At 34.0% G+C, this 24,247-nt stretch overlaps 1 protein-coding gene across 1 annotated transcript; it reads left to right on the top strand.

The window, feature by feature from the left end:
• Nucleotides 1-12,623: 12,623 nt before the first annotated feature.
• On the top strand, nucleotides 12,624-19,796 carry LOC131957322 (zinc finger protein 493). Its single transcript, XM_059322055.1, has 3 exons — nucleotides 12,624-12,723; nucleotides 15,873-16,039; nucleotides 16,282-19,796. The coding sequence occupies exons 2-3, from the start codon at nucleotides 16,033-16,035 to the stop codon at nucleotides 18,711-18,713; spliced, it is 2,439 nt and encodes an 812-aa protein (XP_059178038.1). The 5' UTR covers nucleotides 12,624-12,723; nucleotides 15,873-16,032; the 3' UTR covers nucleotides 18,714-19,796.
• The last annotated feature ends 4,451 nt before the right edge of the window (nucleotides 19,797-24,247 follow it).

Below are 24,247 nucleotides of genomic sequence, written 5' to 3'. Positions count from 1 at the left end.
TGATCTAAACTGAGTATGCATGCTTGTGTGTTTTTCTCGTGTGTGTAGTGGATGATGTCTCTAATTAAGTGATTGGGATTTTGTATGTTCCTACCTGTGATGTTGCATTGTTGGTCTACATTTATAATTTTATGCAAGTGCGGTTCAATTTTGGAGACTAGAGCTTTGGATAGGATTTTGTAATCAGTGTTTAGGAGAGAAATAGGTCTATAGTTTTGGTTAGTTTAGGATCGGTTTTGGGTTTGCGTATTAATGTTATGTATGATCTGTTGAAATTTTCGTGGCATTGTTCTAGCAGAAACATTTCTCTAAAGGTAGCTAAAAGGAGAGAAATAAGGTCGGTTGAAAAGGCTTTAAAAAATTCGCTTGTCAGGCCGTCCGGCCCTGGCGATTTATTTGAATTTAATTTCAGTATGGCTTTGGTTATGTCGACTGGCTGAAAGGGGGTGTCAATATTAACTTTGTCGCTGTCATGTAATGGTTTAATAAACTTAAAGAATTTGTCTTGTATGTCTATGTTTGTCTCTTCGAACTTATATAGTTGCGTATAATAGTCTCTAAATATTGATTGAATTTTTTCAGGGTCAGTCGTCTCTTGGTTGTTGTTATCTATGAGATGTGTGATTTGTTTTGCCCTCTGAAAGCTTTGTTCTAAAATTAAGGTGTGGTGTGTGGGATTTTTCGAGCCTGTTTGTTCGATTCTACTTCTAATTTGCGCCCCTTTATATTTGTGCTCTTGTATTTTAGAAAGTTCTGTTTCTGTTGCGTCTATTTGTTCTTTGTTGGTGTTGATTCCTTTCAGTATATTTAGTTGTTTTTCTAATTTAGTTTCTATGTGGGCCCTTACGCTATTAATGCTACATGCATATTGGATAGATACCCGCTTAATGTCTTGTTTTAAATCTTCCCAATGTTGGATTTTGTTAAATTTTGGTGATGACTGCGTGTAAAATTTTATTTAGTCTTTTATAGTGTTAATGTAGCGCTCGTCTAGTAAGAGTGTATTATTGAATTTCCAATATGTGTTGTGTTGTGTTTTGGTTTGTTTTGTATTTGTTCGTTTTTTAAAGTTGTCAGAACTGCTGTATGGTCGCTAAACTGTAGTGTTGAGAATAGGTGTTCTACTTTGTTGATTTTCATGTTCGATGGGGCGTAAATTCTGTCTAGACGGAATCTATTCCCAGATGTGTTACTTCCGTGGGTGGTTTGTATGGTGTGTGGATATTGCGCTCTGTATGTGTCGACTAAATTGAAATATGTTTTAATGTTGTTGATTGAGTTGGCGTGTGGTTTGTCTGCGGTTAAACGGTTTCGAATTATGTCTTTTGGTCCTAAAATGTCTAATCTGTCTTCCACGAAATTGAAGTCCCCGGCCAAAATGATGTCATGTTGGTTGTATCTGTTAGTTAATAAATGTTCCAGGTTTTCATAAAATTTACTGTCTTTTGGTCTATGTGGTCCGTGTACATTGACTATGCTTAGTTTTCTCTCTTGTCCCTCGATTGTAACTATTGCTAATTTTCCCTCAGAGTCGGCGTGCGTGTCTGTTATGTTGAACTTGTTTGATGTGTTAAAAATTGTTGACCCGCTTCCCGTGATTAGTGAACTGTAGCTGTGGTGTGCTTGAGTTAACCCTAAGTTGTGAGTGAATTTGTCTGCTGTGTATTTATTTTTGAAATTAGTTTCTTGTAATAAAATGAAGTCAGGTTTATGTTTGTCGATTAATTGTCTTAAAAACTTGTCTTTGTATCTTGTACTTTGTATGTTGAGGGTTATAATTGTGAGGTTACTTACACTGCCTTTAAAACCTGGTCCGCCTTAGTCTGTTTTGGGATTAGTGGAGGGGGTGTGAAAGTTTTCCTTTTTGTTGTGGTCCTGTCTTTTGCGGTTGGGCGTGTTGGGGTTGGTCGTGTAGGGCTCTGTATGGTGTCGGTTTCAATGATGTGTTCGTTTTCTTTGCTTCGTAAACTATCTTTCTTTTTTTTCCGTGAAAGATTATTTCTTTTTCCCTGAACTTTTGTCCATTCACCTTCTGTGGTAGGGGCTGTAGTTGTAGCTGGTTCTTGGGCTGGTTCAATTTCAGCGGCGTCGTCAGACACATCTTCGCTGTCGTCAATAAGTAGATCATTGTCGTAATAATTTCCATCGTTGTCTATATTTATATTGTCTCTCTCCCTTACATAGGGGCTTCGGCATGCGGCCGGTCCATGTTTGGTCGTGCCACAAAGGGGGCATATCGATCTCCTGCCTTTTAGTTGTAATAGCAGGGTGTAAGTTTCTCCACCGATTTCTAGATCAATATAGTGAGCGACACTTTATATCTAATATATAAAGTTCAATTCTGTATGTAAAAATAAATATGTTTGTCGTTGACATACTTTGATGGATTAAAGTGTTAGACTATTATCGTGCGCATTTGTCTAAATTTATGAGTTTAAAAATTACTATTGAAAGTGTTGGGAAATAATTTTCATTTTTCAAACTGATAGTAATAATTGTAGGCATGTTCATTAAACACAAGTTTTTTAAAAAAATATCATCTTTTACAAAAATTCTAATTATGTCTTTATTTAGTCCTATAGCACTTACTTCCCTTTGATAAATTAGGAAAACACAATTACTTCCCTATATAAAACGATTGCATTAGTGGAAAAGAATTTACTTTTTATTACTTTGTTTTGGTGTTGCAAAAAAAATAATTACATAATTAGCGGGGATTGATCAAGTGCAAATGTTGTAGGTATTTTACGGATAAGCTTGGAGTATTAAAATTGTTCATTAAATTGAAACAGGCGCGTTCGTTTAAGTGAGTGCAAAAGACTATGAATAAGTTGGGGTACTATAGTAGTTTATTAAGCTAAAACAGGCGATTCCGTTGGGTTTGCGTTAGTGGTTGCGGTTTGATTTGGTTCGTTTTTGTTCTTTCTTTTTTAGTTTTTGTTTGTGTTTTTTTCTTTGGGTTTGTATTTGTGTTTTTGGTTGGTTTTGTTTGGATTTGGTTTGTTTTCGTTTGCTTTTTCGTTTATTTTTTGTTGTGATTGGTTGGTATTGGTGTTTGTGGTTGTCGTGGGGTTTGTTGTTAGGTTTTTGTTTTCGTTTGCTTTTTTGTTTGTTTTTTCTTTGTGTTTGTATCGGTGTTTGTGGTTGTGGTTGGGTTTGTTGTTAGGTTTTTGTTTTCGTTTGTATTTGTAATTGTGTTAGCGTTATGTTTGCGTTTTGTTGTTTTGGTTTTGGTTGGTTGTGGTTTGGGTGGGCAATGCCGGGTTTATGATGATTACTAAACACACAGGTGACGGTCTTTAACAGAAAGGTTTTTCACAGAAGCCAGAGCAGGGCCTGGCCGGGACGGCTAGTTTTCTTATATGAAGTGAACTCTGTGACCCGCTAGTGATGTCATCAGCAGTATACTATAGGTCAACCGTAAGCTTAGATGAACTCAAACTGACCCTGCGCTACCGTGTCTAGCTGGTGGTGGGGGGGGGGGGGTGCGCTACTGGCAATTTTTTTTAAAATGAGGTTTTTATCAGAAAACTCTATTCTATTTTTGGCTAAAATGTTTTTTATTTCCAAAGTACAGTTTTTTTTCTAGGAAGCTATATCTAAGCTACTCGGGTTGATCTACTTGTTCATCAAATGGTAAAAAGCTAAAATTACAGTTAGTCTATTTACTTTTGAAGACTTCCATTTAAATCATGATACCATCAGTAGCGTACGCAGGGGGGGGGGGGGGGGGGGGAGCAGGGGGAGCAGGAGCTCCCCCTATGGCCATTTTCAGCAAAATGGCGCCTTTTTGGAAACTTTTTAAACTCAAAGTTTTAAACAATGATATTTGTTAAAAAAATATTTTTGGTCGGCTCATCACAAGGTTTCTTTTCATGCAGCAATTAAGCATTATTGTACTAGTCTAGTAGTGTCAACGTTTACAACACGTATTAACAGCTGCATCAGTTTGCCATTCTAAAAATAACCATTACGATGCATTGCAATGTTTAAAAAACCTCTATGGTAGTACCACTTGACAAGAGGGGTGTTAAGTTTAAGGCAACTGTATAATGTATTTGCTTACGAATAACTGAATTAGAAAATGTTATACATAAAACTTCACACATAATTACTTTATATATACAGTTTGAATCGTGTGATTAATTTTTTTTTTAAATTACAACACAGAAACAAATACAACTGATGTGGCACCTCTATTTAAATTTACTTATGAGCAAACTGCGTATTGGTGGGGAAATTTTGACAAGATTAACAACGTCATCACGATGAAGTAGTAGTATTTGACAGTTTGGGCTAGAGTGATTACGATTACAAATTATATGAAACAGTTACAACCCCCCTCCCGCATGGACCCTCTGTAAAAAAAATATTGTCATAATACCACTGCTACTTATTTAAATCTATTTGTGTAATATATATTTGTGTAATATATATTTGTGTAATATATATGTATGTTTAGAACAGTCACCTAAAAACTGACGCTATGTTCACTCTGAGTTGGTTATCCCCCCCCCCTCACCACCACAATTGTGTAGAGCGACATTAATGTCACACCTAGGTATACACCGGGTTGGATAATTGACCTAAAGTGAACGGACAGTGGTGAATGAAGTTGAACCCACCCCCCTAACCCACCCCGAACAGATCTGTTTAGTACATGTAGAAAAACGGGTAATGATGTACCAAAGTACCATGCCGCCCGAAAATTAGCTTTTTAAACGTAACGCTCTGTGAATGTTGTTTTTGCAATTACCAGTAAAAAGTTGTGTGATCAATACAGTGATCTAATACATACCTATCACTATGTTAAAAATTGATCATTCAAGAACACAAAGAAGCAGTAGTTAAAATATATGATCTGAACTAAAAGACCGATAATTAGTTAAACGTAGGTTGTTACTCCGAATGTTTTTCTATTATATCAAAAAGCATGGTTTTATACCAACTCTGATTTTAAAAAACTTTCATTATGCTGTAATACTTTAGCATTTCTGATGACGATATATTAAATTCTGATTATAGACAAAAACATTTTGTAAACACAAATAGTGTTAAACAATTTCATTATAATCTAAAGTAATTATTTATTTGTTTTGACATTTATAATTAAATGTGTAGATATATACATATTTATATTAAGAGAGTAATTATTTCCCCTATTTCACTTGTCTTAAATAATTTCCCAGGAATTATTATGTAAGAAATTTTTTTTACAAGAATTACAAAACAGATTGTGTTACGTTCATTGTTTTTGGTTGTAGTGTGTGTATATTTTATTTTTTGTTTAGATTGATACAATTTTTGTTTTGTCGGCCTACACTGTGTGTTTTCTCTTACTTCTTCAGAGTGCTACATTCAATTTATTTCAATTTATTTTACATCATAGCGAAGTAATGACATACAGCTAGTAATTATACATATATATATATATATATATATATATATATATATATATATATATATATATATATATATATATATATATATATATAGAACGTGTTAAAAATTTGGCGCCTTTTTTTGCTCTTTTCGCTCCCCCTACAACGAAAACCTGGATACGCCTCTGTTTGATGTATGTCATAAAAAATTTGCTTCAAAGAGTCATCTAAATCAACATTAAGCTATACATACAGGAGAGAGGAAACCATGAATGTGATGTGTGCCATAAAAGGTTTTTTAGAAAGTCAAACTTACAGGTACATAAAGCAAATCATTCAGTGGAAAAACCTCATGAGTGTGATGTTTGTCATAAAAAATTTACTACCAATAGTAATCAAAAGCTACATAAAGCTATTCATACAGGAGAGAGGAACCATGAATGTGATGTGTGCCATAAAAAGTTTATTACCAGTTATTTTCTAATTCAACATAAAGCAATTCATTCAGCACGAAAGTTATATGACTGTGATGTGTGCCATTACATTTTTTACTGCCAGTTCTTCTCTAATTAGACATAAAGTAATTCATTCTGCTTTTAAGTCACATAAGTTATAAAAGGTTTTCTAGAAAGTCGAACTTACAGTTACATAAAGAAATTCATTCAGTGGAAAAGCCTCATGAGTGTGATGTTTGTCATAAAAAATTTACATAAAGCTATTCATAAAAAGTTTTTTACCAGTTCTTCTCTAATTAAACATAAAGCAATTCATTCAGCACGAAAGTTATATGAGTGTGATGTCTGTCATAAAAAGCTTACCACCAAGAGTCCAAGAGTAACCTAAAAAAACATAAAACAATTCATTCAGCACAAAAGGTCACATGAGTGTTATGTGTGTCATAGAAAGTTTGCTACAAGGATTTACCAAAAATCAACATGAAGCTATTCATTGTGGAAAAGTACCATATAAGTGTGATGTGCGTCATCAAGGGTTTTTTTTAAAATAAAAAACTAAATCTACATAAAAAAAACGCATGTCATTGCATGAGTGATTTATGCTATTAAAAGGAGTAAACTTTATCAACACAAAGCAAGTTATACAGCATAGGTGGCATGAGTATAATTTGTGGCATAGAAAGTTTCCTTTGATAATGACTCTAAAATGCCACCAATTGATTCAGAAGTAGGTCAAATTAAACATTTGTAAATAAAATAAAGTATGCATGAACAAATTCATTCATACGTATATTAAATTATATTTCTATAGTGTAAATTTCTGTAAGTGGTCATCCATTTATGATGTCCATAAAAATGTTATCCACTTACGTTGAACCGCTCATCTTCCCCCCCCCCCCCTCCCCAATGGACGTCCATAACTTAGTAGATCTTGCAAAACAATAATACCAATTTACTATTTCAATAATATGTATTGTATACCTAAAAACTGATTTAGATCTATATATATAGGAAATATTTTAGATCTGTGTAAATTAATTCTTAAATGAATGACCCCTAAGCAATAGAGACAACATGAGTATAAAGTGTTTCATAATAAAGTTTGCTTTTATCAAGCAAACTATTCAAGAGAGAGGCCAAATTTGTGTTCTTTTTGTATAAAACAGTCTTGATTTCTTTATGAGACCTTAAACTTGACATAAATTAACCCAAAAAGCCACAGATAAACAATATATTTATCCATTTGAAAATATAAAACCTGTTGTTTGAAAGCAGAAATCTTTTCCTTATAGAAAACTGAAATGGCGTTTTCTTTAAAAAAAAAAAAAGACTGTGCTGTGTTTACTTAAAAAGAGAGGTCATAATCTATTTCATTTTCATTTTTTTGTGCTTCGCAATGTCCATTTGAAAAGGATTCCTTCTTATTACTTTTAGTGAAAATGTTAGTGCAATTTGCATGATCTGTGTGTAATATATATTTATGAATATCATCCATGTTGTGAATGATTTCATTTTTGCAACTAATTTAAATTAAATCTAGATTTTTGTTTTCTACTTCCTTTTAATAATCTTGTTAAAACTTCATTAAAATCAAAACTTTTTACATAATAAAGTGTAATTGTTTTTTTCTGAAAAGGTTGTCATTTTGTATGTTTGTACTGCAAGAGAGCAGAGGCGTAGCGACCCATATCGGGCACCAGGCTTGAAGTATCAATTTTGTGATCACCTCCCATCTATCTATATATTTAATTCTCTTCTGAGAGACGTTAGAAAACAAGCTGCAAGCGCGCCTTGCAGTCCCCTCTTTTCCTCTCTATCACTACCACTCCACCCCTACATGGTCTGGTGAGCTGTGGTTCACTCTAAATGTTTACATTCGTGGAGCCGGGTTTAGTGACGCCTATTAGGGGCAGATAATTTAGTTTGAAACTATTTTAAACTTAGGGGAGGTAACTAAGAGGAGGCTGCTTTCACGGGGTGGGGGTTGGTTAAAGCAAATATTTTCAGTGACAGCATTGGTACTGTCGAATTCACAAATTATGAATTACTAAGAAGTAGAAAATAAAACTAAATAGCGGCGTGTGATCAGAGGCGTAGCAACCCCTCCCAGCGCCCGGGGCGAACTTTCAGTTTGGCGCCCTCCCATATATATATATATATATATATATATATATATATATATATATATATATATATATATATATATATATATATATATATATATATATATATATATGTGTGTGTGTGTGTGTGTGTGTGTATGTGTGTGCGACAGTCCGGAAAAAGATAATTACGCTGTATGATTGTCGTTCCCTAAAACTTTACTCGACGCCAATTAAATTCCCCTTAAGATGCATTATCCTTTAAAAAATGATGATTAGTAATGTCAGAAAAAAATAAAATTGTAGCGGTGCTAATTCGTTTAGGACACTCTTTTTATGTTTTATCTTTGGAACAGTCTCTGTTATGATATGGTAGATAGTTGGATTATAAGTTTGTTAGATTAAGGTCATACAATTGACATACAATAGCAAAAGTATTGTTCACATTGGAATACAATACATTGACTGGTTGATTGTATAAAGAAACAGGCTAGAGGAAACAAACTGGAATCCAATGTACACAACAGCTCGAAGTCTTCGATTCATCAGACGTGCGCTGCCTTCTCGCACAGTCAACAACAAATTCAGAACTAATTACACTGGTTAAAGAAGCTGTAATAGCCGGTTTAATGATAACAGCAAACGCCCATGACGTTCAGGAGGAGGGTTCGATCTTCATAAAAATCAAGTGAGTTGACGAGTGTTGCCTACGCCTGTGTTCGTTAGGGAGCCGAAACGAATAAAAAGGAAGAAAATCAAAAGAGTTTAATGCAGTGGGTTCCATCGTCCATCGAACCCAAGAGGTTCGGTAAGTTAGTCTCGGGGCTTCCGCGTAGGTCAAGACACACAGCCGACTCATATGATACACGATCGGATTTTGTCAGTGTGGACGATACAACTAGAAGGGTTCGGTGAATGCGCATATGAAACTGGAGGGGTTCGGTAACTCCAAAAAGTTAAAAACCACTGCTTTAGAGTGTATTTTGTAGAAGGTGCAAGCTTATTTGGTCTACTTTTGGTCGTGTCTTTAGAAAATTTTGATAATAGTAGGCCTATAATAATATTACAATTTTAAATTATCAGTTCGGTTGAACAAAGTAATAATCCACCACCCGCTCAGACAGATTGCTATTTTACTGATCGGATAGCGATACAAGAATCCGTGATATTTATTTCTCTTTAATGAAGTGATCCAGGTAAGATGTAATCCAATCAAGTAAAATTATCTGATCTCTCACGATAAAGTTGAGAATCGTACGAATCTTACAAAGAACCAGTCGCGTTATTACTTAGCAAAACTAAGAAGGGAAATCGTACATTAAGTGTTAATACAATTGATTTCTTTTCTAAATGTTAAAAGAGTTATCTAGTAACCGATCCAGTACAAATCCTGCGATTTTTGTTGGTGAAAAAGCGCTCCACCATATTGGACAAAAATGGTAGAGCTGATTTTAAACGTCATAACTCTTTTTTTATGTTACACAATCGTAAATTACGATTTAGTTCAATGGGTTTCTTTTCTGAGTGATATCGGTTATTTATTCCTTAATCCGATGTGAATTTTTCCGATTTTAGTCTTCGATAAAGCCCCCCCCCCCCCCCCCGCCATCTAGGAAAGTTGGAAAGCGGTTTTTCCGGTCACTGTTTCTTAAGGATATACGTTTTACAGTTACACAATCAAGGTAGAAAACAGTTAAATCAGTATGCAAAGGCTCTCAGCCGTTAAATTTCTTTACTTTGACTGTTTATAATTGAAAACTGCAACTTAAAATGGGTTTTTATTTTATATTTTTCTACCCCTTTAGGCGCCCCCTAGGGTCCTAGGGTCGGCACCCTGGGCGGCCGCCTTCCCCTAGCTACGCCTCTGCGTGTGCTACGCCGCGGGTCGGCTCGTAACATATAAAAGACATCACACACACTGGTGTTACGGATCAGTTGTAGGTTAGATAGATATAGGTTAGAATAATCTAGAATTAGGGAAGAGTGCGTGTGTGAGTTGAATTTACCATAGAGTATTGTTAATCCCGGAGTGTTTATGTATTGTTATCACAAGGTCGAATGCGGTATAAAAGCTGGAGTGAATGATTGCCTGGGATTAGTTGGTAGCGGTTAGGACGAGGGCTATCCTGGAATGTGAATATTGGAGACCGAATAAAAGTATTGAACGTAAACACGAGTCGTTCTTGAGTTGAAACTAACCAGGACGTAACAACTGGGAGGTGGGGGGAGGATTTTTGTAACGAGGAGGTGGAGTTCAGAAAGTGATCATACACTCCTTATTTTATAAAGTAATGTTCACTGTCCTGTCTCAACAAACTAGGCTATCTTTATGATTAAAAAATATTATCCAATCAGCGATTTTTATCTTAGAATAAGGAAAGACAACACTGTTCTAAAAATAAACTATCGAATCAAACCAGCGGAGCGATTTTATCAATTTATTTTCTGAAAGTAGTATGTCATAGAAGACACAACGTAGACAGCTGTCTATGTTAGGGGTCATCCATAAATGACGTCACGCCTTTTGACGATTTTTACCTCCCCCCCCCCTCCCCTCCGTCACACATTGTTACAAAAAGCCAAACCCCCCACCCCTAAAATGACGTCACCCCTCAACCTACACCCCCCCCAGAGTTTCTTCCAGGCATCTCTTCGGGGGGGTCGAAGCCCCCCCGAAAATTTTTATGAAATTTATATAATTTATATAGAAAATATATACTTTTAACAGTGTCCGCCCCCCCCCCCCCCCCCCCCGAAGAAAGTCTACCGCCCCCCCGAAAATTTCAAGTGCCCCCCCGGAGAAAAAAGTCTGGAAGAAACACTGCCCCCCCCCCCCCCCCCCCGCTTAAAATTGCAGTTGAATTTTTCTTAACACATCGCTATTTTTTTCCAAAATCGTGTTTGAACTTTACGTAGCTATATTATAATAATACGAGCCGACTCACGGCGTATCATACGCCGCTATTTAGTTTTATTTTCTACTTTTCAGCAATTCATAATTTGTGAATTCGACAGTACCAATGCTGCCACTGAAAATATTTGCTTTAAAACACTATCAGATGGTCGTTAAGGACGATACCCCCTCCTTTCCCCCCAACCACTACCCCCCACACCCCTTGAAAGCAAACTCCTCTTCGTTACCTTCCCTAAGTTTAAAATCGTTTCAAACTACATTATCTGCCCCTAATAGCCGTCACTAAACCCGGCTCTACGATTGTAAACATTTAGCGTGAACCACAGCTCACCAGACTTCCTAGAGAGGAAGAGAGGTGACTGCAAGGCGCGCTTACAACTTGTTTTCTAACGTCTCCAAGAAGAGAATCTATAATACAAGCGGGCTGTGTCTGTCCTTCCTTCCGTCATCGCTATAGCTTTTGGAACCATAAAAGTAAACAATGCACCATGCAGTGCTTTTCAGTGCATCGCAGCGTCTTATTATAAGTAAAGGAGTTTTTACTCTTTCGCTTAACGTCAAAAAATATTTAATACACGCACACTGCTAAAACATATTAAAAAGATTAATGTCAAATATCATTTCGTTTAGATTCCCAGAAAAAGTGGATACATTTTAATAACATAATAACAGTAGGGTAGAAAAATCAAATTAATTTAACTCTTTTTTTCTAATTTTGAAAAGCGAGGTAATTTAAAAATAAATTAAACTCACGCTAATAAAAAAAAATGTGAATGCAAATCTACGGACGTTCTAGAAGGAATTAGTGTTGCAATAATATAATTAGCAAAATGTGAATGCAAATTGTGCGGATGTGGAAGAAGAAATTATTGTTAGAAAATTATAATTAGCATGGATTGATAAAATGCAGTCTTTATTTTATTCACTAAATGTACTGTTTACTACTTATCATTTTTTAATCAACTATTCCGCACTATTATAGACGCGTCATCGCGTTCATTGGGTACGCAATGGTTTTAGTTATGAAACTCTATTGTAAATTTTTTAAATTTAAAATACTGGAAAAAAATGCGTGGATTGATAAAGTGATAGATCTATATGGTAGGTAAAACAGGGATATTTTAAATATTGCCTATTATTTATTGTATATTATTTATTATTATTCTATCTTTCGGTTTGCGGACAAGTTGGGGGTTTTATAGGAGAGGCGTAGCGAGGGGGGGGGGGGGGGGGCATATGTCCCCGGGTACCGACCTTAGGGGGCGCCAAAGTGGGTTGGAAAAAATTTGCGGGGGGGGGGGGGGGGGGGGTGCAAAATCGAAAGTTTGAGCGGGGGGGATTTCAAATCAAAAGTGGTGCAAATCGAAAGTCTGAGGTGGGGGGTGCAAATCGAAAGTTTGAGGGAGGGTCAAATCGAAAGTTTGTCCCCGGGCGCCGGAAAGGGTCGCTACGCCTCTGATTTATAGTCATTCACTGTGTCAGACGCGTCCGCCGGCGCTCAGAAAGGGCGCGATTAGGCGCTACGGGCTAGACTGTGAGCAATATGCCTTTATGATTGCATTTAAATTGTGTTAATGTTATGAGTGTTTTGTTTGTTTTTTCGTTTGTGTTTTTTTTTTGCGTTCGTTTGTGTTGTGTTTAGTTTTGTTCTCTTCCCAAGTTGGTACATTTTAAAAAGATTTACCGTGGCGGAGCACGGGTTGCAGCTAGTTATATATAGATCTAGATAGATCTACTATACATATAGATAATTAAAATAATCGAGTAGAGATACAAAGTCCCAGCTGGGTTGATTTTGGTTTATCTTATTTTTGTAAACACATTTCTCTCGTGTCGGACAAACGAGGAACACTTCACATTCTAAATCAAGGGTTTGTGATTTTTTTATTTCTAGATCTAGATTCTAGATCTAATCTAAATCTCGATCTAGGCCTGTAGTATATTTAAAACAGATCTAGAATCTACTAGAATTTAGATCTAGATCTAGATCTAGTTGAAGGACTTCTTCAACACAAGATCTTAGGGGTAAAACTCCATTTTAGCGTATTTTATTCCCCGCTTCACGTTCACCTCCAGTTGAGCGTATTTTATTATAAACACAACCGAAACACACAAAAACGTCAGGAAAACACTAGATCTACTTATTTTTTTAATGAATGTGATTTTAATTAGATCTAGAAAAGGTAAAAAAAAAACATAAAAAGCATTAGAACTGTTCCAATTAAATATCGAATCTCGTGTAATCGTCAGCGGGAGAAAAATCCTGACACGGTCGCGGGTTCACCGTGAGTTCACATTGACATTGAATTATCAGCATACGTCATAGCTCGGGCAATTGCTATTTGAAATTGTGTTGGCCTCACACTTTTGGGGTCATTGTAAGTTCATTAATGTTTATTTATAGTATCATGACTGGGAGATACTTGTAACAATACAAACTTAACCGCCTTGCAATTGTGAGTTACGTTTACGTCTTACGTACTTCACCCATTGCCATGAAAATTCTGACACACGAACATTGCACATTCAATTTTCAAAATTTGGATTTTTCTCACGTTTTAACAAAACTAAATTATCAAAATCTAAAACAAAGTCAGTCTCTTTGTTTTTTTATTCATTTTTATTATTTTTTTAATTTAAAACAAAAATACAATACAAATAAATGAATCATGTTTTCCTAATGTTTTGGTGTGTTTCGGCTGTTATAATAAAATACGCTCAACTGGAGGTAAACAAGCAGCGGAGAAATAAAATACGCTAAAATGGAGTTTTACCGATCTTAGGACCTAGATTCTAGATCTAGATCTAGATCTAGATTCTCAGTAGGAGCAAGGCATTGCCACACAAATTTTGAAATTAAATTTTAAAATTGTTTAAAATTAAGCAACGCAACTCTTGAACTCACACACTGAACAAAACAAAACAACTGTCAACTCAACACTCAGTCTCTAGACTCTAGTCAACTGTGTCTAAAAATGGAGAAGTGCCTGAGTCCACTGCTAGTTTAGTTAGTAGTACTAACTAGTACTACTAGATCTAGATCTAGTAGTAGTAGGTCTAGTGCTAGGCCACTAGAAACTCTAGTCTAGTGACTAGTCTGCCAGTCATCATCATAGTACTTAGTACTAGTAACTAGTAGTAGTACTTGTGACTCTCTAGTGACGAGTGTAGCTATTCTAGCAGCATCTAAAATCTAGCTACTGTAGCTAGACTTTAGCTGCTAGCTAGTAACTAGTAGCTAGTGCTGCTAACTGGCACTGCTGCTAGCTCCTGTCCTGTAAGTGAGAATTTCACTATGTTATTAATTATATATTAATTATTATGTAAATTAATTAAACTATTGTTGACTTGAAATAAACTAAAAAAACGAAGTGACTAGTCTGAAAAAGTTTTTGCCCTCTAGCCTAGGCTGGTTGGCAGAAGACGCAAAAAATGCAATGACCATAAAAAGGCTTAACATGGGCTGAAATTACCCTTAAGAGCTGTGCAATGGGTTGAAAATACCCTAAAGCCCTAAACAGCTTTCCAATCGGCTCATATTACTCTTTTACTAAAAGACTTTTAGCCTTATTCTTCTAACAAAACTAACCGTATCATGTGGTTGAGCGTTTACGCTTTGGGTGGATCGTCAGGGGGATAGAATTTAGTTTATCTAGAACTAGGAAAGAGATCTACCGATCTAGTCTGTCACTGTAAGCAAAGTATAGCATCTCTTTGAAAAATATTTTTAATAGCATTCAAATCTACTAGGCCTAATATGTATCATGTTACTCAGGTATAACATTACAGTAACACATATGACAGTATTAGAAGAGTTCATTATTATTTTAAGTTAAATTTTGAGCAAATTTAAGTTATTTGCTGTGCATTCTAATAAACCTACTATGTAGTGGTAGTACACTATGTAGTAATAACATATGGCATAAGTAATATGGGTAGGTGAAGATAATCTGAATAATTTAATAAAGGTCAGCTCATATAGTTTAAAATGAAATTTGAATTACAATACAATTATAATGACTACGTAATATTCAATAATAAATTTCGTTTAAACTGTTGCCTGTTATCCTAATTTCCTTTCTTTAAATGTAAGACCATACTTATTTCAGATATTGGATTGATCTATTCATCAGGTTTTAAAAATGCTATGCAAAATTAAAGTAACAGCAGTTTAAAAAACCCAGCAATAAATGCAACAGATGGATCAAAGTTGAAAATAAATTTCATTTTACTCAGGACCAGAGGAGTAGTGAGGGGGGGGGGGGGGGGGGGGGGTGTGTGGACCGCACCAGGTGACACCATTTAGGGAGGGGTGACACCAAGGCAAAAAATAGCAAAATATATAGAGAAAAACTTGAGTGGGGGGGGTGCAAATCGAAAGTTTGAGGGGGAGGGGGATGCAAATCAAAAGTTTGAGGGGAGTGGTGCAAATTGAAAGTTTGAGGGAGGAGGGGGTGCAAATCAAAACTTTGAAAGTTGGTCCCCGGGAAGGGTTGCTACGCCTCTGGGGGGTGACACCCTTAAGTGCCGCACCGGGTGACACCCGACCTCGCTACGCCACTGCTCAGGACTCACAAAAATATAAAGAACAAAGAAGCCCTTTTTTTAAAATGTGTAGTTTTTTTTTTAGTTAAAGCCCATACTTTTTATTTTTGAACTAATATGATAATAGTAATTTGGGATTGTTTGGTTCTGTGTCAATAAGTGCCATCCATAAAAAACTTAGAGTAAAATAAGATTTCAGACCTAATATATTAATAAAGCAGATGAAATTGAGTTCACCTGAATCTGTCAGTGTGTGCTCAACAAATAAAGAAATAGTCTGGTTTGTTCTGTGTCTACACATCTTTACTTTCCCTACCTTAAGTCAGGTGTCCATCATAGCTGGTTGATGTCATATCTTTTTGTAAATTAAAAACAAAACAAAATATTTGAGTGGAATAACATGCATTAAATACAATCTTGCATAGAGTACAGTATCATGTTTTAATCATTTAACAATTTTTTTCTTCCAAAATAGGACCCTAATGGAAAACTATGAATAATGCACTTGTGTTATGATGAGATCACAGCACCAACCTAGAGGCCAGACAGTGGACCAAATAGTTTACTCTGGACTCTTAGTTGTTATAACAGTGAGGAAAAACTAGAAGTGTGTGACTACTCTTAATATTTATGACATGAAAAGTATGTTTTTTGTCTTACCCCTCTAAATGACTAGGCCCCTACCCCTTTTTAAAATGGAAAAGCCTCCACATTGTAATGGTATTTAACAAAGGTGTTATGTTTGGCTTATTGTGAAAAGAATATGCATAGCTGCATAAGTCAGCATTCATGTTTTTGAAGAACATGTTTATTTACATTTCTTGATTATTTCTCTACTTGATTATTTCTGGAAATATTTTCAAAAAAATTATTTAATTATTTAGTTATGGAGCTAAAGAATAGAAAAAAACGAGAAGCTGATATAGAAGTATTACCAAGTGTTTTAGGGATCAAGCAAGAACTATATGTGGACAACAAGCCAGAAATTTTGAATATAATTTCAGCTGAATACATAAAACAAGAGGAGTTTACAGAAACTGATGACACAAAAGCAAATGTATTGTCAACATGTGAAAACAAAAATCATGATTTATTATCAGAATTTACAACACATGTAGACAACAAACCAGATAGACTTGATTTATTTTCAGTTTTTGAAGATATAAAACCTGATGGTTTAAATGCAGGGCTAAGCCTATCACTAGAGACAACTCATGCTGACAATATTTCTCATATAAAGACAGAGTTATCAACTGATTTATCAGAGCTTAAGGATATGCTTATAAGCAACATTGAAAATCCAACATCAAATCAGGTTGAATTATTAAAGAAGTGTAAGAAGCAAAACTTAAAATCTTCAAAGCATAAAACTCTTCCAGTTCTAGTAAAATGGAAAGAATCACACACAGATGTGAGGTCATATGAGTGTAATGTGTGTCATAAAAAGTTTGCTACTAGGACATATCTAAAACAACATAATAAAGCAATTCATTTAGGAGAAAGGTTACATGAATGTGGAGTCTGTCATAAAAATTTTACTACAAGAGGTAATCTAAATCTACATATAGCAATTCATTCAGCAGAAAAGAAACATGAGTGTGATTTATGTCATAAAAAATTTGCTTCAAAAAGTCATCTAAATCAACATAAAGCTATTCATTCAGCAGAAAAGAAACATGAGTGTGATTTATGTCATAAAAAATTTGCTTCAAAAAGTCATCTAAATCAACATAAAGCTATTCATTCAGCAGAAAAGAAACATGAGTGTGATGTGTGTCATAAGAAATTTATTTCAAAGAGTCATCTAAATCAACATAAAGCTATTCATTCAGCAGAAAAGAAACATGAGTGTGATGTGTGTCATAAGAAATTTGTTTTAAAGAATCATCTAAAACAACATAAAGCTACTCATTCAGCAGAAAAATCACATGAGTGTGATGTGTGCCATAAAAAGTTTACCACCAAGCATAACCTAAATATACATACAACTATTCATTCAGAAGTAAAGCTACATGAATGTGAGGTGTGTCTTAAAAGATTTTCTAGAAAGTTCTCCCTAAATCAACACAGAGCAATTCATTCAACAGAAAAGTCTCATGAATGTGATGTATGTCATAAACAATTTGCTTCAAAGAAGTATCTAAATAAACATAAAGCAATTCCTTCACTAAATAAACATAAAGCAATTCATTCAGCGGAAAAGTCTCATGAGTGTGATGTATGTCATAAAAAATTTACAACAAGGGCTTACCTAAATATACATAAAGATATTCATTCAGAGGTATATGAATGTGATGTGTGCCATCAAAAATTTACCACCATTTTAACTCTAATTAAACATAAATCAATTCATTCAGCAGTTAAGTCACACGAGTGTGATGTGTGTCATAAAAAGTTATCTACCAAGAGTAACCTCAATGTACATAAAACCATTCATTTACCAGAAAAGTTACAAGAGTGTGATGTATGTCATAAAAAATTTGCAAAAAGGGCTACCCTAAATGAACATAAAGCCATTCATTCAGCAGAAAAGAAATATGAGTGTGATGTGTGTCATAAGAAATTTGTTTTAAAGAGTCGTCTAAATCAACATAAAGCTACTCATTCAGCAGAAAAATCACATGAGTGTGATGTGTGCCATAAAACGTTTACCACCAAGCACTACCTAAATATACATAAAACAATTCATTCAGAAGTAAAGCTACATGAATGTCAGGTGTGTTTTAAAAGATTTTCTAGAAAGTCCTCCCTAAAGAAACATGGAGCATTTCATTCAGCGGAAAAGTCTCATGGATGTGATGTATGTCATAAACAATTTGCTTCAAAGAAGTATCTAAATAAACATAAAGCAATTCCTTCACTAAATAAACATAAAGCAATTCATTCAGCGGAAAAGTCTCATGAGTGTGATGTATGTCATAAAAAATTTACAACAAGGGCTTACCTAAATATACATAAAGATATTCATTCAGAGGTATATGAATGTGATGTGTGCCATCAAAAATTTACTACCATTTTAACTCTAATTAAACATAAATCAATTCATTCAGCAGTTAAGTCACACGAGTGTGATGTGTGTCATAAAAAGTTTTCTACCAAGAGTAACCTCAATGTACATAAAATTATTCATTTACCAGAAAAGTTACAAGAGTGTGATGTATGTCATAAAAAATTTGCAAAAAGGGCTACCCTAAATCAACATAAAGCCATTCATTCAGCACGAAAGTTATATGATTGTGATGTGTGCCATAATAAATTTATTGCCAGTTCTACTCTAATTAAACATAAGGCAATTCATTCAGCACATAAGTCATGATTGTGATGTGTGCCATAAAAATTTACCTACAGGGGTAACCTAAATAAACATAAGACAATTCATTCAGCACAAAAGGTCAAATGAGTGTTATGTGTGTCATAGAAAGAAAGTTTGCTACAAGGATTTACTAAATTACAACATGAAGCTATTCATTATGAAAAAGCACCAATTGAGTGTGATGTACATCATCAAGGGTTTTCTTGAAATAAAAAACTAAATAGACATAAAAAAATTCATCTCATTGCATGAGTGATTTGTGCTATTAAAAGTTTGCTACAAGGATAATCTTTATCAACTCAAAGCAAGTTATACAGCAGAGAATGCAAGAGTGTGATTTGTGCCAAAGAAAGTTTCCTTTGATAATGACTCTTAAATGTCATCAATTAATTGATTCAGAAATATGTTAAATTAAACATTTATGAATATAATAAAGTATGTATAAACAAATCAATTCATAAATAGATTAAATTATATTTGTATAGTGTAAAATGCTATTTATGAGGTATACTAAAATTCTGTCCAATTTCAATGAACCTTTCCCCCTCCCCTAGACGTTCACAAAAATTTAGTAGACCTCCCAAAACTTACTACCAATTTACTTTTTTGGACTCCATCTCCGTGTGGACGTCATAAATGGATAAGCCCTAAGCAATACAGACAATATGAGTATAAAGTGTTTCATAATAAAGTTTGCTTTTATCAAGCAAATTATTCAAGAAAGGTCAAATATATATTCTTTATGTGAAAACAAAAATCTTGATTTCTTTATGAGACCTTAAACTTGAAATAAATTAACAAAAAAAACAACCAGATAAACAATGTGTTTTCTCCATTTTAAAATATAAAACCTGATGTTTTAAAGCAAAAGATATATTTGACTGCTGTGTGTCTTAGCAAGTTTACTTCAAAAAGTCCTGTAGAAATAATTCATTCAGGAGAGAAGTCATATTTTACTTATTTCCAAAAAAATCTGATTTTTTTTTGTGCTTCACCATGTCCATTTGAAAAATATTCCTTGTTATTACTTTTAGTGAAATTTGCATGATCTGTGTGTAATATTAATATATTATATATTTATGAATATCATCCATGTTGTGAATTATTTCATTTTTGCAATTTGTTTTAATTAATTCTAGAATTTTTGTTTGCTACTTCCTTTGATAATCTTGTTAAAACTTCATTAAAATCAAAACCATTTACATAATAAAGTTTAATTGTTTTTTTTCTTCTGAAAAGTTGGTAATTTTGTATGTGTCTGTACTGCAAGTATCAATTTTGTGCCCACCTCCCATTTATTTATATTATAATTATTAATGTTAGTGCAAAAAAACACTTCACCAGTTTAAAAGGTTGGTGGCGCTTTTTTATCAGTCACTACAGACACACAAAGACATACTGACAAACAGAGGCGTATCCAGGTTTTCGTTGTAGGGGGAGCGAAAAGATAAAAAAAAAGGCGCCGAATTTTTAACACGTTCTATATATGTGTATTATATATATATATATATATATATATATATATATAATTACTAGCTGTATGTCATTACTTCGCTATGATGTAAAATAAATTGAAAGTAGCACTCTGAAGAAATAAGAAAAAACACACAATGTAGGCCGACATAACAAAAATTGTATCAATCTAAAGAAATATATATATATATACACACTACAACCAAAAACAATGAACGTAACACAATCTGTTTTGTAATTCTTGTAAAAAAAATTTCTTACATAATAATTCCTGGGAAATTATTTAAGACAAGTGAAATAGGGGAAATAATCACTTTCTTAATATAAATATGTATATATCTAGACATTTAATTATAAATGTCAAAACAAAAAAAAATAATTACTTTAGAATATAATGAAATTGTTTAACACTATTCGTGTTTACAAAATGTTTTTGTCTATAATCAGAATTTAATATATTATCATCATAAATGCTAAAGTATTACAGCATAATGAAAGTTTTTAAAATCAGAGTTGGTGTAAAAACACGCTTTTCGATATATTAGTAAAACATTCGGAATAACAGCCTACATTTAACTAAATAACGGTGTTTTAGTTCAGATAATATATTTTAATTAACTACTGCTTCTTTGAATTTAGAAAAAGCTGCACATTAAGCCTACTACAAATCACTGATCTACGACCAGATCTACAAGCATCTGTTGTATTGATGTAAATACTCTGTTAGGGTAATCATGGAAAAAAATCTCATAGGCGCTGAGCAAAATGTGATTTTACAGTTATTATTTAATAACATTGATACACTAATAACGAACACCTGTATTAGTGGGGATGGTGAAATTGTTTCCTGGATGCTTTAAGATTTGATGTCCCTAAAATTAACAGTGACCTGAAATTATAATCGGACAATGTTGTTCTCAAATTGTTCTTCACGAATTTCATTCTTGAAAATGTTTGTTCACACAGGTATATTGATCCAAAAATTAAAAGGTACCTTGATGGAAAAGTTTTTACATTGGGAAAGTCTTCCTTTATGCAAAAATTTGTAAAAATCCACTAGCCCTTCTTTGAATTTTTCCTTAAGGATATCATTTGCTTGCAACTAAATTTCAGTAATTTTTTTCCGTAGACAAAGAGTTCTCCACAGGCTGGATGAGAGTGCCTAGCTGGCCATAGTTTGGAGACCTCTGGTCTATTCTAATTCTAATGACAAACTTCTACATCCGGTAGCACATAGGGCAAATATGTCAGCCATGTCGCTGATAGAAGCCTTCAATGATTCACAGCTTTAATGAATACATATATCAACAACAGAAAATTCAAATAATAGCGTCTAATTAGAAGAGGTTCCGCCACCGACCGGAAATATAAAGTGCCCTCCCCCCACCCCGGAGCAAAAAGTCTGAAACAAACACTGCTAATGGAGGCGAGCGAGTTGACGAGATTCCTTCCATAATGTTGTTGTCATGGAATAAAAACGTGCTTTTTAGATTTAGACCGTAAAAAAAATAAAAAATAAAAACTTAAGCCTAAAATTAATTTAGAAATTTTATATTCTTAGAATAAATGCTATAAAAGTTGCAAATCCAGAGAACTTGAAAATAATTTGTTGAGTTTAAGGCTACATTTCTATTTATTTTCATCAAGCCTAAGTTATAACCGGGTGTTTCACTTTCGTAAGACAAATATTGATTGGCTGTACAGTAACTTAGTAATCGATAACTATTTGTTTACAAAACTTTGCAGATCAAGTTTTTAAATTACAATGCAAATTTAAAACCCCATGACCTAGTTTTCTATTTTTAGCTTACAATGTGTACAATAAAATCTATGGCAGCCTATCCAATAGCAGGATGCCATGTTTATGTCGCCATTACACGTGAAAACCAAATTGTTTTTGCTTTTTTTTAAATTTTTATTTAGTTACCGAAAATATTATAAACATCAAATACATCCAATCTTTAGTAAAGTCCGAAAAAAACCAGACAGGCAGGATTTTATAACCATATTAATTGTAAATACGCTGTGCATGATTTTTTAATGAATTTATACACCTCTCAAATACCTTTGAGACTTTTCTCGCTGGTGTCCATTAGATTTAGTAGGCTACCACAGGGTGTTGTTGTGGCGATGTTAATAAAAACTAGTTTGCACAGATATATTTTGTAACAAAAATTCCCAATGTTACTGAATTTAAAAAGTCTCATTATTTTAATTATTAAAATATTAGGCCTAATTAATCTTTAAAATTTAATGTTAAAGGTTAGTGTAAGTAAATGTTAGGTCATACCAAGGGTGAGCAAAGTGCGGCCCACGGGCCAGATTTTTTCGTGGCCCGCCAGACATTTAGAAACCCTGCCTTGAACTGAGATTTGCTTCATGTCCGCTACCAAATTAAGTGAAGCCATGAATCCTCAGAAAAAGCAAAACATTGGTGATGAATCCCTGTGTGTTTAATGAAGAATATGCACACAAAAATGTGGGTATAGTTAAGCTTAAAAAAAAACAACAAAGTTTCAAGCATAAGACGCAGACAGTGATGTCATTTCATTGCATTTTGCATTAGGAAAGCATGTGTAAAGCTGCACTTGACTTAAAGCATGTGATAGAACCTGTTGTAAGCGTGGTTAACCTGCTTTTAAACAATTGTATTAAATGCAACCAAGCTCATTTACTTAGGCAACCATCTTATTTAAGTTGTTTTTTTTTTTTTGTAAAAATATAGTAAGAGATTCAGGTGAAACCACTCTAACTTACAGATTGCCGCTTTTTATATAGTAAATGTTGCTCGCAAACACTGCTGTTCAGTTATCTATAATATTTGACTCAAATATCACACTTTACTTCTATTTAAGCCTTAACAATGAGTCGTTTTTGCACATTATTAGCCTCAGCCAATTTTACACACCTAAAACGATAGATTACCTATTTTTGTTTCCAGCACCATCTATTGATTTGTTTTTTTTTTATTGTTTTTTTTTTTAAGGATTTGTCCCTGACTTGATAATTGATGGTAATTTATTGTTGAATTATGTTAAATCTTGCATAGATTTTAGTACTTTAAAAAAAATAATATTATTAGCCTAGTAGGAATAGTAGGCCCTAATATTAGATTCTGCGATAATCTATCGCCAATAGATACAAGGCTTGTAATGTGAAAAGAAGGTGCCTAATTAAATGTTGGTAATTATTTCACATTTTTAGGAGGATGTATGTTTTGAAAATTACAAAAATGTTTCCAATTTCCATTATGTACCTGTTTTAAACAATTGTATTTCAACTTTTCAGTAATAAATATAGACTAGCAATGTTTTCATCAGATGCAACTAAAACTCGTTTACTTTGACAGCCATCTTGTTTCAGTTTTTTGTTTGTTAAACCACTCTAGTTTATAGATGGCCGCTGTCTATAGCAAATCTCTCTCGCAAACACTGCTGTTTTACACAAGCTTTTATTTAACTTACTGTCTCTGTCTGTAAGTTGTCAGTCTGTCTAGATCAAAACGCCCGAGGGAAATTACGGGCACTTCTAACTGACAGATACGGTTCGTAGTTGGTACCTGGGTTTAAGAAGACAATTCAACATACATTAAATTTGACTTAATTGGTTGCCTAATTACTTTTTTATGAATGAATTAAAATCATGTCCAAATTAGTAGGCTGTCTCATCAAACTAATCCACACTATTATACACGTGTCATCATATTCATTAGGTGCGCAATGGTTTTTAGTTATGCAACTCTATTATAAATTTTAAAAATTTAATGTACTGAAAAAGAAATTCATAAAAACGTTTTAATAACAAGCTTTTATGTAATAATGCACTAAAAAGTAGAAAATAAATTATACACTACTATTTAAATAACTATAAAGAAAAGCGTGGATCACTTTAGTATATATTGGATACCTTTACTGATATTTAGGAAGAAACCCACGCTTTTTTAAAATAGTTATTTAAATAGTATTGTATAGGGGTCAGCGTGGTCGAATCGGTAAAGCTCATGGTTGCTAAACCGAAAAGTCTCGAGTTCGAACCCTCGGGCAGATGAGTCTCGTTAGCTGGGG

This window comes from Physella acuta, unplaced genomic scaffold, assembly GCF_028476545.2.
Source record: "Physella acuta isolate Inbredline_101_S28 unplaced genomic scaffold, ASM2847654v3 ptg001232l, whole genome shotgun sequence".
NCBI classification, from domain to species: Eukaryota; Metazoa; Mollusca; class Gastropoda; family Physidae; genus Physella; species Physella acuta.
Note: the sequence above shows the minus strand (reverse complement) of the source record. Positions and strands in the feature narration are given on the sequence as shown.